Source organism: Athene noctua, chromosome 5, assembly GCF_965140245.1.
Source record: "Athene noctua chromosome 5, bAthNoc1.hap1.1, whole genome shotgun sequence".
NCBI classification, from domain to species: Eukaryota; Metazoa; Chordata; class Aves; order Strigiformes; family Strigidae; genus Athene; species Athene noctua.
In genome coordinates, this window is record NC_134041.1 from 13611365 (window position 1) to 13626233 (window position 14869).

The 14869-nt window shown below is 36.4% G+C and overlaps 1 protein-coding gene across 1 annotated transcript in view; it reads right to left on the reverse strand.

Moving 5' to 3' along the window:
* PIGK (phosphatidylinositol glycan anchor biosynthesis class K) overlaps positions 1 to 14869 on the reverse strand; it is a 74764-nt gene that overhangs the window by 19751 nt on the left and 40144 nt on the right. The window contains exon 10 of the mRNA XM_074906410.1: positions 4138 to 4213. Coding sequence (XP_074762511.1) covers positions 4138 to 4213 — 76 coding nt within the window. The remainder of the gene's footprint in view (positions 1 to 4137; positions 4214 to 14869) is intronic.

Here is a 14869-nt window from a genome sequence, read left to right on the forward strand (position 1 = left end):
TTCAAAAGGAAATTCAGTCTAATTTAATAATAAATTATATCTAACATTCCCCCATGCATTCTTCTACATGAGAAAATACCTAGGAACTCTATTTTAAGTAAATGCGCAACTGTAAGGCATGTAAAATTTTAAGTAAATTGTGCAATTGACACTATGGGCTGGAAGTTATATTTTCATGAGATACCATCCTGTTTTAACAGCACGTTAATTTATCTGCTTAATATTTTATAATGGCCTAAAAATAAGTTTGCAAGTTGATCATGGTCTGAATTTGCTGTTTCATTTTGGTTTCAATTATAACAACATCAGGAGATCTGGCATTTATCCACTGAAATGTGCCTTTCATCAATAAAACATTCTTCCATCAGTAAAACACCTGTAACAATTTAAATCTCTTCAACATCCTAAATCCCAGTTAGGCAAAGTGTATTAACACATAGTGACATTCAGAGCATGAGCACTGCCACTGAAGTTAGGTACTTTTATTAAAATACCTTGCTGAATTGGAATGCCAGCAATTAATATCCTCTATGATAAATGAAAACAATCTTCCCAAACGCAGTTTCCCCTGTTCTTTCACCAGACCTGTTACAACTAAAGACAAGTGCAGAATTAAAGTAGTCTCTCCTCTTTCTCCCCACCTGCCCTTTTTTTTGACTTACTATTCATAAACTTAGTCTAAGTAGCAGCATTGTATGCACAACTGCACACAATCTCATTAAAAAGGTTGTGTTATGTGGGTATTCTTCAAAAAGCTTAACTTTTGCCATTTTAGAAGTTTATATTAATGACTGCCTTCCTTTACCAAGCACTAGTGGGTTTTTATTTCAGTTAAAAGCACATTTCCCTTTTTGTTTTTGAAAATGGAGAAAGCTGCTTTATTTAGAGATGTCCGATTTTGGTTCATATCTAAAAACTAGTGGCTTAAATGTCAGTATTTGTTTTCATTCTGCTATTCATTTTCATTTCTTCACATGTCTTTTTAATCAACCATGATCTAATGCACTAAATATAATACATTTCTGAAAATTGGAAACGTGAACTTTATAGGGTTGTTATTCTTTTTATACTGCTATAATAATAAATAATTACTGGTGCCATAAAGTTTAAGAATAATCCCAGAATAAGATTCTGGGTGTTCTTTCATTAAATAGTTTTGGATGTACCAAGTCTGAAATTTTCTTGTGAAATAATCAGATTATAAAGCAAAAGGAAATTTCTGTTCATCTTGTGAAATAATCAGATTATAAAGCAAAAGGAAATTTCTGTTCATAATATTTTTAAAAATACCAGATATGAAGTACTGAAGAGAATGTTAATACCAAAGTTAATAACATGTAAATACCAAAGCAAAATATGTAGACTCTTAGTAGGGTTCAGGAGAATAAATATACAGTGAAATTTGGATAGCCATGTTGGCTACTAACTATAATTAAAACATATTTTGGCATTATACTGATTTAGGCATTATACTGATTTAAGATACCTGTCTACCACTGTGAAATTTTAAGGTATATTTACGCTATAAGTATACATTATTGATGCCTTTATTTCTGCCTAGAGGTAAACAAAACATGAATTAATGTGAGAGAAATCTTACATGTGATACAGAACCAACAACAAAGGCCCATACTAAAACAGAGATCACACATTTGGATAAAGCATCATATCACAATTGCTATTAACTGGTTTTACTCATTTTTTTTTTTATTATAATTTCTTTCTTTTGTCTTCAAGTAAAAAATACTTGTTCACATAAACTTAAGATGGACCTTGCACTACATGTCCCAGTTGTCCCAGCTCCCTCAGAAACGATACATTATAATCTTTGCAGTGCTAATTCACCAGGACACTGGTGCAGAGTATGCTTAGCTGATTACAGCTCCTAGAGGCTCAAAGAGGGCATTGCCATTATACAAAACCAGAGCATGATGCCTGACTCCCTGACATGATAGCTAAACAATAGTAATTTTATTCTCTTTCTCTACATCAAAGACATCTGCAGTTCTGTTGGGTCTGTTTTGCTGCCTTGTGTGGACCACCACTCTATACTACCAGTAAATTTGTTTAGCAAACAGATAAAAGCACATAAAAAACAGATTTCTGCCTTTCCACAGTGCAATATTCTATTGCAGTGTAACACACAGTAGCCAAATGAACCCTCCGTGGTTATTACCCACCTAATGTTGTAAAAATATTACTATGACATTTCGTCTGGTCGACCATCTTAAAGGTTAATTCTGTTTCCTATTTGAGATTTTCCTCTAGGTGAGCCATTCCGTGCACTTTCTATTTACTGATTCTAAACAACCCCCAAACTGTTTCATTGCTCACTCTCACTGTTAAGAACATATTGACTGGCTGCCTGCTCTGCTGTTTAATTCATTTATGCTGAGAGTCAGGCATGAAGACAGAATTTTAAATGTGACATTTGCAGGCTGTTGGGTCATTTAAAGCTCTGACAACACCAGGGAGTTCCTGACATACAAACTGGTCCTGATTTCCAATCTTCCATGTTCTGAACACATCAGAGATTCTTCCCGGAGGTGCAGATTCCAGCCAAAAGTTTTAAATCCCTCGTGTTTACATCTCGCAGAAACGACTTGTACACTTTAAAGTTTTAAAATAAAGCTTATGTTTCCTTTAAGGTAAAACCAGCACTGCCTGCAGCATGTGACTCATCTGTTTAAAAACTCTGATTGACAAAGGTGTTCAGAAAAATCCGCAGTAATAATTAATACTAGTAAGACTTTGTAAGCAACTTTGACGTTTAGTGGACTTTTAATCGTTCCTGTTGATCTTTAAGCAATCAAGAAAAGCTCAGCCTGAAACCACAGCTTTATCTAACATTGTCTATCTGGCTTACCACTACCTTGACTTACACCAAATTTTCAGGTTGGAAGTTTTCCTTATTTCGAGGCAGTGAATGGACTGTACCATTTTGCCTCCCGTGATGAACTGTCATTATCTTTCCTAGCCTTCAGGTCAATTTTTCAGAGTATACCTCGTTACGTGAAAGATTCTATACTGCCAAGGTATCATTAGGAAAATAGTAACCTGACCTATTCAGTCATGACTTAGGAAAACTATAGGTACCTGTCTCTGAAACACGACTCACATCTACCAAGTTAAAAAAAAGCTTTTTTTTGAGAAAATTCCAAATGACTGCAACAGAGTAGGTCTTTTTGCTTTCTTTAAAGCATCATCAAGAAGGGAGATGCTAAGTCTCAATACGCAATGTTTTACAGTGTATAACAAGCTTTATGTATGTTATTTGGCATGAGTGTTTCCACAAAATAGGCAGAGACCCCTGTGGCTAACAGCGAAGAATGTGAAGACATGTGAATGCAGACTGGGCATCTAATCCACCAGCAGGACGGGTTGAGAACCAGACCCTGAACTTTGACAAAAGAGCAGGAAGGGAGTACAGAATCTTCTGCACAGAAAAGATTTCTTCCTTCTCCTTGCCATAAATTGGTAGGGAAGGGGGTGGGAAGACATGCTATAATAAAAACTGTAGCCTTCTATTCAATCCCAGCTCAGATGTCCACATCATCCCTCATTTCTTTACTTAAATCAATAGAAGAATATTGATTTTAAAGAAAGACACAGTTAGAAGGCACAATCTGGGCGAAATCTCAATCTCTGTTTTTATTGTGCAAACCAAAAAGCAAACAAAAAAACCCTGTGCAAAGCAGAAAGTATGACAACACCAGTATAGGTAGAAATAGTGCTAATTCAGAACTGTCTTAGGAAGGGAGATTGTGTTTCCTACTCAACTTACCATGACAATTATTCCACAATAATGATTCCACACTTCAGCTGCTTTTTCAGGAAGGGGAATATAATTTAGGTCAAGATGCAAATTCAAAGAAATTAATGGATTTTTTTTTCTTTTATATCAGTAGAGAAAACAAATTTAACAGCACCTCTGAAGTGTTAACTGTCATACAGTAAGCATCTTTTCATTGCCAGAGTAAGACTTTTATCATTTAACAGTTCTAATCTGAACAAGAGTATGTTATTTTTACATACTTCCAACATGGGGATACTGATTCTGTGTGACCTAGGAAAGCAGGTTAAATATTACAGATGTTGTTTATTCTCAAAAGAAATATTTAAAATATAAAGACATACCTGGTGTATGATCTGAGCTACAGGAAGTTGTTCTGCATATTTTAGTGGTTCTGTTGCCAACTCATCCTTTGGAAGGCTGGGAAGAAATTAAGTTAACATTTATCAAAGGTAGTACAATGTTTACCAAGTTAAATTACTGAAATTTAAATTTCAGCTACATTACTTTAAAAAGTATGGTATCTGGGAGATTATTTTGGTTAAGATGAATAAAAAGTGTACTTGAACACCTTAACTGAATATATTTCTTACAAAGTTGAGTGAAAGAATAAATTTATAGTAAACAGAAATTTATGTAACATTGTGGATTCTTCCCTGACCAATGCACATAAAACAGAAATTTAGCTGGACAACCCTAAAAAAAACCCTTTAAATGTAGTTTTTGGTGAACAAAGTGCTGGTGAAAACTGGATTGAAATCCCCGCAGGAAAAAAGGCTTATGTGTTTACAGAGCAGATTCAGCACGAGTAACAATACAAGATTTTTCATCCAATCCTGCCCATTTCAAAAGGCAAGAGGGGTTATTCACAGCTTCCCATTTTTTACTGCTAGTACACATCAGTGTTCAGCTGTGGTAGAAGTTCAACACCACAAATATTCATGCATTTGACAGGACAGTAGTGTGTACTACTGGTTTCAAAAAAGCCAAAGAACTAGCATGAACAAAAAGAGTAGAATACTTCAGAGAAAATGCATCATATCCCTCTAAACTTCGAATAAACTGTAGTTGCAACCCAAAATTCAGAATCCATAAGCAGTCTCTTAAAAGAATACTGAAATGATAGTAAATTAATATTAAAACATATTTTAAACCCTTCAACCATACTGCTTTTATCTACTGGAACAGCAGTTTTTATCAACCATTTCTCAATCTTTCTGAAGAGTTCAAATATAGGAATTTAAGTAACATGACAAGAAATGAAGGGGGGGAAAAAATATCCCTACAAAAACAAGGTCTTTCTCTAAAGTTAAAGCAGAATTACTTCAGACAAAAACTATGGCCAAGACATTATTTTCCAGGTTCAAATTACTACCTCATACCAGTTCTAAGTTAAAAATGATACATGCTTGCTGGCTTAATTTACCTACAGATCGGCTGCTGGGTAAGAGCCAGAAGTTGCAGGCCTGATCTCCGCACTGGGAGTCAACAGACTATGGTAAAAGAGAGGACAATAAATGCACATCTCTTCCCTTGTCCTTTTCTGACTTTCTGTGGTGGTTTGAAATGCTTTTAAGCTCCAAATAGAGCCTGAATACCCAGAAAATTTGTAATGAAGAGTATGATGAAGTATAAAAGTGTTACCGTATAAGAAATTTAAAAGCAGAGAACAAAAGAAACGTGGTAATATTTCAAAGATCACAGCAACAGCCTGTGCAGAACCATTTGATGTGCTTAAGAAAAATTCAGTAAGCAAGCTCGGAACTACTGAAACTTGTCCACTGAAAGAGCTCATTTACTTACATGTTTTTTAGAGTTTTGATGAAGAGAGCAATGATGAATTTGTACTTGCAACATGAAATATATTGCTATTATAGTCCAATACAACCGTCAGAGCTTAGAGTGGGCTCAACAACTCTACTACACTGTGCAAAAGGAACCTTTCCACTCCTTTCCTTTCTAATTTCTATCATTTGTGGAGTCCTGACTGACAAACATACCACTATTTAGCTACCCACAGTCAGTGTGAATTTGAGATGACTTCTGTTCTACTGGGAGCCTGTCAGCTGACACATCACCTTGATTTATGGATACCAGCTACATAAACCCATTTCTTAGCTATAGTTCTAGATAGGAAACCCCTGTACACAGAACAAAATATTCATCAAAATCTTGAACACTTATCTCTACAGTCTTTACAGGGACACTGCAAATCTGGAAGAAAAAAACCCAGTATTTCAAATCCCAAAATTAAATACTTGAAGCTGCAAGTAAGAGCTAAAATTACTATAAATGGAATGTTGGGGGGGGGGAGGGGGGGAAGGCTTGTCTGTTCTATCAAGGACTTTGTACATTTGGCAATGTTTTCTGTCTAGACAGAGTCAGCATTCCCTTGCATAGTCAAACACCCTCCTTGTCAACTGCAGAAAAAGACCTTTCTTCAAATGTCAAAGGATTAAAAAAGATACAGAAAAATTATCATGATAGTTTTGAGCCTTAGGAAGCCTTACTACAAAAATAGGGAGGGGAGAATTGTATAAACATGTATTTTAAAGCAGTTAGGTTTAAATTGAAATTAGGCTAATAGGAGCAGTTCAACATCAAGAAAGACTATTTTTTAGCTTTCTCTAATTTACTTTCTGAAAAAAATCAATTGAACTACATTTTTTATATATAGAAATTAAAGATTATGTATATTATATATATGGTGTATATATATATATTGTATATATTGTATATATGTATATTGATAGATACAGGCTAGGTAGGTGTGCTTTATAATATCCATACATGTGTCTACGTATATACACACCCAACTATAATATGTAAAAATGCACGCACAAGGGTATTTTGGAAGGAAAGTTCTGAACTGTTCTCTCAAAATTTTTGCTTAAGTGCCATGAACGTCTTGTGTATGTACTCAGTGATGTACTAGCTGTCAAGTCTACGAAACAGTTTTGATTATTCTCTCCTACAGATAAGCCTCTCAACTGGATGAACATGTATCTCAATCTTTTATGAAACTACATAAATTAAAGCATGGAAGCTCAAAACTCTTGACAAAAAAGCTGTATGAAATATTGCCCAACTATATCCTCTACCTGGAGCAAGTCATTAACTTGAGCTAGCATGTATCAATAAACTTTGGGCATTTGAGGTTACTAAATAAAGTGTAAGAATAACTCAGAGTAAATGATCTTTGTAAATTTGACAATAATAGTGTAGTCTTCATTATTATGATACTGCAGTGCTACCATCTAAAGCCATTTGCATGGCATTTTGTTGAGTGAAAGAAGATACCACCTTCTCCTAGTACCATACACTCAGATCCGTCTAACAAAAATATATTGTGAGAAGGATCTGCAGATTATTGAGCCAACCTAAAACATCAACAAGTTCTTACTAACCATGACTGATTTTTAACATTTTTTGTGGCCTAAATTCATAAGCACATACATGGCTTCACAAAGGTTTTCCTGAACACTTTGTTCCCAGCTCTTTTCTCTTCTTTGATCAACTATCAAAATATTTCAACTCATTTTTCTAGGGTTATTTTCATCTGCTTCTACTCATGGTTCTGACCAATGCTCAGATCTGTACACTTATTATATTCACTGTTCATAGTACCTTACACATTGGAAAATTAAAAGCATCTAATACTAGTGATGTTCTTTTTAGCCAAAAATCAAAAATTTTAGCTAGGAATTACCCCTAGAAGTTATGTTGTATTTTAAGCAAATAAAAAGTGAAAATTTTGTGAGAAAACGACATTTTGCTGATTTAGCTGTCTAGTTTTCCTATCAAGTGATGATACCTGTGACAGTAATTGAACTTTATGACAGTGGTACCTTCATACAGTCAGTACATCTTACATAAAGTCAGTTTGGAAAATGCTTCCAAGTGCTTCAAAGTGTCCAGCATGCTAAGTTTTACCGGTGTAACAATGTCAAGTTAACCATACCACTTTCAGTACTCATTTTAACAGCTATAAGCAATATAAACTCCTCTGAAGAGAATGATATTACTATGAAGGCTCCATAGAACTCATTTTCATTTCTCAAGAGCAAGCACCAGTTTACCGGTCTAAACATTTGTATAACAGGTATAAGGCAGCTTACTCTAAATTTCTTTTTGCTTCTTTTCTTACCAATAAAACCTGTTTTGCAATCATTCCTTCTAAAAAAATGGATGATGCAACAAGAAATTGCTATCCTATAGGCAGCGTAGAGGATGAAATACTATATACAAAAGGCTTCCATGAGACAGCATCCATCCTGAAAGTTCCAAGAACAGGAGTAAAGTCAAGACTTGTCTGTCCTGAAAAAAGTCCAGGAACAGCTACTAAAATCCCCTGTATGTGGGCACAGAGGCTCTATTTTAAATCATGCTTTAAATAACAAAAGACACCTCATTGCCAGTAAGAGCCGGCAATGTGATGCAGCTCACAACTACATGGCTGAATTCTCTCCCCCAAACAGAGACTGCATCCAAAACTGGCTACTCTGGACACATGTTATGCCCTGAACTATGCACAAGCGTTGTCCAGGACAGCGCTAGGTGGCATGAACCAAAATAGTATCGGGCACCATGCTACAATTAAACATCACATATGATCGCAATACAGTACATGAGTCTGTCTAATTCACAAGCACAGAAGATGCATCATATTTTGTCTTTAAGAAAATTACATTTGTTAGCTTGGTCAGTTTTGCAGATGGATCAAACAAAAGCCACAATCAGGGCAGTCAGTACCAAGGAGAAAGAAACTTGCTGCAAAGCTGCTACTTCATTTTACACTAGCCCTAAGATTAGCAGCCCACTAACACTGGGCCTCCTAAACTAGCAGAATTACCTGTAAAAGGCAATCCTCTAAGAAGCATAAGGGACAGGAAGGCCATGACTAGAGAGAAGAAGGTCAACACAGGAGAGGATGTTCTACTTCCTCCTCTTTTGTAGGGTGAAGGAAGAAAGCAGGTCATGAGAAAGATCATCTCCATTACAATCATCCTGACCTTGCCTCTCCCTTTCACAGAAGGACACAAGTAAATTGGTTACTACTCTCCTTCCAGAGACAATTTCCAGATGCCTGGTGTGACATTTAATTTTGCTCAAAACCAGATCTGTCAGGAAAAAGAATAAATACAAAAAAATTTCAGTTGATGGAATTTGTGCTGAAATCATGTGCGGCAATTTGAGGCTGTATTTTCACAAAATTAGTTGGCCTCACTGTTTAGTTCATTTACATTTAACACAACTTTTATAAAATTAAGGGCTAATTTGTTACAATAACTAATTTTTTTGTATGTTTATTTCAAAACAATTCCATTACAAAAACAAAAGCAGTTTTTCATTAATTCGTTTTCCAGTAAGAAATGGTCCTTTCTGTCTCAATTGAGCATGACAGCAGAGTGCTGCCAACAGTGCCAAAGCAAGCTAACACAGTGGCATATCAGCATATACAGCATCACACCTGACAGCTGGTAATGCAAAGCATAAGGAGATCTTGATTTTCAGGGAGAAGACTAGAAAGAAACATAAAATCAGAAGAGAAGTGGGAAGCAGTAAGAGATAGCAGAAGAGGAGGATCTCAAAAAATTCAATTTAAAAGTTATTTTTATATTGCCACTGTCACTGCTCTTAGATGAAGGAAAGTAAGCATGAAACAGAAACTGTGGAAAGTGAATCTAAATCCAGTAAAATGTGTCAAGATATTTAGTGGAAAATCTTATTTGTTATTTATATTTGCATGCTCGGTCTTATGGGAAAAATCCTGAGAGAGTCAACGTGTGCTAAAGAAAAATAAATCCCTAGCATCAAGAGGTGGCACATTTTGCCACAAATGCTAATCCAGCCTATGGTCTGCTACACAGAATAGCTGCAGTGGCTTTAGGGCAGAGATATATTTTATCTCATGCAAGTATTACAAAAATACAGGGGGGAAAAAAAAAAAAAAAAAGAGCAACATCCAATCACTAACTGGTTTGCTCATGGAAGAAATGGGATGTTACAGCACTTCGAGAGAAGAGTCTAGGTAACAGGACAAGCCATAAAACCTGTCTGTCTGGGCAAATATAAACATTCACTAATTAAATGAGGCAATAGAACTATGGCCAATATTTCTTCCTTCCTATACAGTCTCTAGACTTGATGGCTTGGACAGCTCACACTTTCTTTCACATATATGACCCATGCATAGGTAAAACCACACCTCTTTGAAACTATTGTTCTTTGATGTAAGTCCTAATATATAACCACCTCTCTTGGAAACTACACAAAATCAAAGTCAGAGTGTGAACAGGGTAAAGCGGAGGATATCAGAGGCAAAAGTGCATTATGGAAAAAGGGGTTTGAGGATTACCTTTTTTATTTGCTGTAGATGTACACAACTCACACTGCTCCTAAAGAGCAGCCTGGTTTGTTTGACAACTTCTGAATAATATGAATAAAAATACTGGCACAGATTATCCCACTTCTATAAGTGGCTCAAAAGCAGCAATACTGCAACTGATAGGACAGTCAATATGTGACCAAAGCACACAACAACACAGCATTGGCCTAAATGAGACACCCCAGACTGAAAGGTTGAAAGTATTAATCTAAACCTGTGTATAGCACTGATAGGTTTATTGACTGTAAATACATGAACACACTTGCATCTGGCAATAAAAAGAAATCAAAATACCAGAGCTTTATGCACCACATCAGAAAAAGTTATTAGGTTTCCTATTAAAGAGAGGCTGAAATGGGCTATGTCGGGTTTGAGTGAATAGTTTTTAAAATTGGCCATTGAGAAATTTATCTACCATGTCCATACTACAGAAGATTAAGAATTAGGCCTTGGATTAATTCCAGGTACTTGATCTATCTGCTAAATCCTAACTTTGCACATATTTAAGAATAGGGTATGTTTAAACAACAGAAGCACTGATGTACATGGAAAATGCCAGTGCCTGAAAAGCTGAGATCGTGGTTAACTCTGCTCTTCCCCAAGAGGTGTGCTAATCAATCCTTTTCTTATCTTTTTAAGGGAATGCAAGATTTGCCTACAAGCACGTTTACCCCATGGATAGTCACAAAGAGAAGCATAATCATTCTAGAGTACTTCCTCAAACATCTCCTTCATGGCATCAGTTTCTTCAGTTAAAGGGTGCAAACAAATCTTTCAGCTACTTAAGAAAGCATTCAGTGTACACTTTTTTGCTTTGCTGCAACCTTTGCTCACATGAGTGCGGACGTCCCTCTCTAGAAACCTGTTATACCTAATAATGCAAACAACTTCATACACTACCATACTACTGAGCTTTGGTAAGCTGGACAGCTGACAGCTTACCTTGGGACACCTTGCAGGGTTCTCTAGCAGAATGCTAATATGCACCTTTTGCAGTTCATTGCTGCGGAGTCTGAAAGTCATGTCTTTGAATGGGTAAGCGATTAATGCATATTCAAAGATGAGGAAAGGAGGGAGCTATGTCTACAGTGGAAATACACAGGCATTTCACAAGTACAGCCAAGCACACCAACATTCTTCGGTCCACAGATGCTGTGACCTCCACTTCATGATGCTTGCAGAACCTAAGGCAGCAGGTGGCATACTATCAAAGATGGCTTAAAAAGATGATTGCACGAAAATGAACAATACAATATGGAGATAAAGAAAAAAAATAAATTGAAGGCAAAAATTATCTCTGATGCAATGAAAAACTAAATGTTAGAATCAATCAAATTCATAATTATCTGAAGAAGGAAGATACTGACTTGCATTGAAAAGAAAAAATATTTTACTTCAGCGTGCTGGCCTTTACAGAGAGATATTCCTGTAGAATAAAGCAGCAAAGCATCTTATGGTTTAGAAATGCAAATAACTTTCTGTAACCTGTTCATTTCTTTTCAAATAAATGTGAAAGATTTTGACCCAAACTAGTCATACAGACTTATTCCTGGAGTTTAAAAAAAATACCTACAGTCTCTGAAGGCACAGTGGTTTCTGTTGGATCTGATCGTAAACAGGTCTGCTGGTGTTCCCAGAGTCTGCCACACATTGAATTAAAATCTGTTGATTCATGAACTGGATAAAACTAGACTAAAACAAGTTTCCTCTGCATTTCTGTGATCCACACATAATTTCTTATCTAAAGAATTTCAGGTGATTAACCTTTGTCAAGCCACATATTCTTAACCATCCCAAGATCCTAAAAAGTGGTAATAGAAGTCTATATTCTGTTTCAAAACAGGTTGACCAATATTGTCTCTGCTCTTTTCTAGCCAATTACTTTTGCCATAATATGTTTAGTTGCTGAAGGGACTCTCTGTTCTTCCTGCTACTATTTTTATACTTAGGCAAGACACAGGAAAGGAATTAAAAAGAATATTAGCTTAAGTAAGCAGAACTGACTTTGCTGCTACAGGAAAACACATGACCTGTAGGGCTTCATTTTGTTATCTCAAATATTCCACATTTTAGGTAAATTAGAAAATCTCTTTTGAATTAATTTAAACTTCAACATGATGATGATGCTGTAGCACAAAATGTTAATCAAAAATTGGAGATAAAAAAGACCATCTAAGTCTCTCCTCTATCAGTGAAAATCACCATTTGAGTCCACAGCTAAAAGTAGGTACTCACTGCTTAATGTTAATTTTTTCTCACAGCAGACAGGATTTGGGGAAGAAAAAAAAAAGAAAGAGAACGAGTGTCTCTGTCAAATTTCCGAGACTCGGGGCATGTTTATATAGACAAGTCCAGCAATATCAGAGGAGCTTCTATTGATGGTCCAAACCAGTCAGAAAAGAACATCCTAGCTGAGCAAATGTTAAATCTAGTTTGAAGTGCGTATGTGCTGTATCTAGTAACTGAGGCTGCAGATTTCCCCTGTGGACCCAGTCCTTCCTAATTGCATGGTAAAATGTTTTTTAAAAGTGGTGAAAAACCCCACAGGTTATTATCACTCTATGCTAGTAGTTTGGAGACCCATGACTGAATTTCACAGGAATCTCAAAGAAAAAGACCAAACCCTCCCCTGCCACCACATCACACATGCACTTTAAATACTACTACCAGTACACGTTAGAATTATACTTTCAGCTGGGTAAACCTGGTGTGTTCATTGTTCATAACTGAAAGTTTATCAGCAGTGCCTAATCTTTACGTCGACTAACTCAACACCACCTGCCAGTGCACAGAAAGTCAGAAAAGTCAGCAGGGAGACATTTTTAAAACAAAGAATTAACGTGGGAAATGTGCCAGGATAGCAATTCCATTATTTAGTGGCCACAATTAGCTTTATAGTGAGATTCATTTTTTGTTTAATAACACTTCCTTCCTGCATATGTTCAACTTAAACAATGTATCTGCATTTGTTTATAGTTACACTTTTCAGCAAGCACCTTTTGAAACTCTGTAATACACACATTTTCAGTCCCAATATTTCTACACCTACGGTACATATTTCTATTTTTCAGTTCATGAGTTACGTAATGCACCATCCAGACGTAATTTCTTATGAGACTGCTTAGTTCACTACAAGAATCTGTCAAAGTAGCAGTGGCAACCTCTGTTCTGGGTCCCATATCACCCTCTTCTACCTTATGCCCTCCATTTCAAGTTTCCTACTCTATTTTTTTTTGCCCCTTTACTCCAATTAATCAGTGTAGATAACTACACAGAATTAGAGAAATGTTTCTAACAAACCTTGAGATCACCTGTTTCAGCCTCCTAACAACCAGATCAGGTCAGCCATGGCTTTGACTAGCCAAGTCTTCAAAATCTCCACAACCCCTCTGTGTAACGTGCTCAAATGCTACTTTATCCTCTTGGCAAAAATATTTCTCCTAATGTACAACCTGAACCTCCAAAGCCACAGCCTACAGCCAATTCCCCTTGTTACCAAAAGAAAAGTTTACCTTAACTATCTCCACAACTGTATCTCTAACAGTTGCAGCCTACTATTACATTTCCCATCTTTTCAAGGCTAAGCAAGCCCAGATCTCTCAACCACCTCTCACAGGTTGTGTGCTCTAGGCCCTGACCATCTTAGCAACCCCTGTCCACTATCTCAGCATCTTTCTTGAAGGGGTAGACCAAAACGCAGACACAGTATTTCAGATGGGGCTTCACCAGCATCAAAGAGAAATAATAGCAATATTGCTCAATCTGCTAATCATATTCCTCCTCATGTAGCTCAGTAGGCAGCTTGCCTTACAGATGATGATGGCACTTCCAACCTGGTGTGCACCACTGCCTCAGATCCTTTACAGCAGGGCTGCTAATCAGCCTGTCAGCTTCCAGCCCCTACTGATGTGAAAAAACAAGAACAAGAAAAGACACCAGTTGAACTTCTTTCTACAAGTGTATAAAAGAGCATATATCAGTACCAGTAATAGAACCAGATGTTCTTGAAAGAAACATGCTCTACACTGGGCATTCAGAAAATTACAGTTCTGGGTTTTTGAGAAATGGTTTACTGTGCAATCAAGTCTCCTCTGAACACCAGATGTTGCATTTGATCTTTTTGGATACAACATGATCAGTTAACACATCTCCATAAAGCAGACAACCAAGATACACCAAGAACTGCAAAATGCTATTTTTATATAGAAATATATAAAGAATAAATAGCAAAATGCTATTTTTATATAGAACCACAAAACTCAACCAACTGCTTTCCCTTCTTTTACTAGTACTGTTCCTCTCTATAGCCAACTCTAGGAGTGGCCATGGCAGACAGAACTGAGTAGCATTCCAACCAACTAGCAATAATCGCTTTAGATCTCCTGTCAATGCACGTACCTAGGTAAAATTAGATTGCCAAGCACATTAGGAGGGCTTTTCTTCACAGAAAGCTGCACAGAATGACTGCAACTCTTAAGCTTTTTATCAGTCTTATCTTCTAGACTGTGATTTTCTGTTATTTATAGATGACTTGTGCAATTTTTGTCTGGATTCTGGTTTTGTTCGTTCTTGTTAATGGCAGATGAAACCTCAAGTTCAAATACAAACACTTAGCTAGATTATATTCTCTAAGGCCAAGGTACTGCAGGTTACAGTCTCCTGATGTTGAACAATGAATCTATTAATGT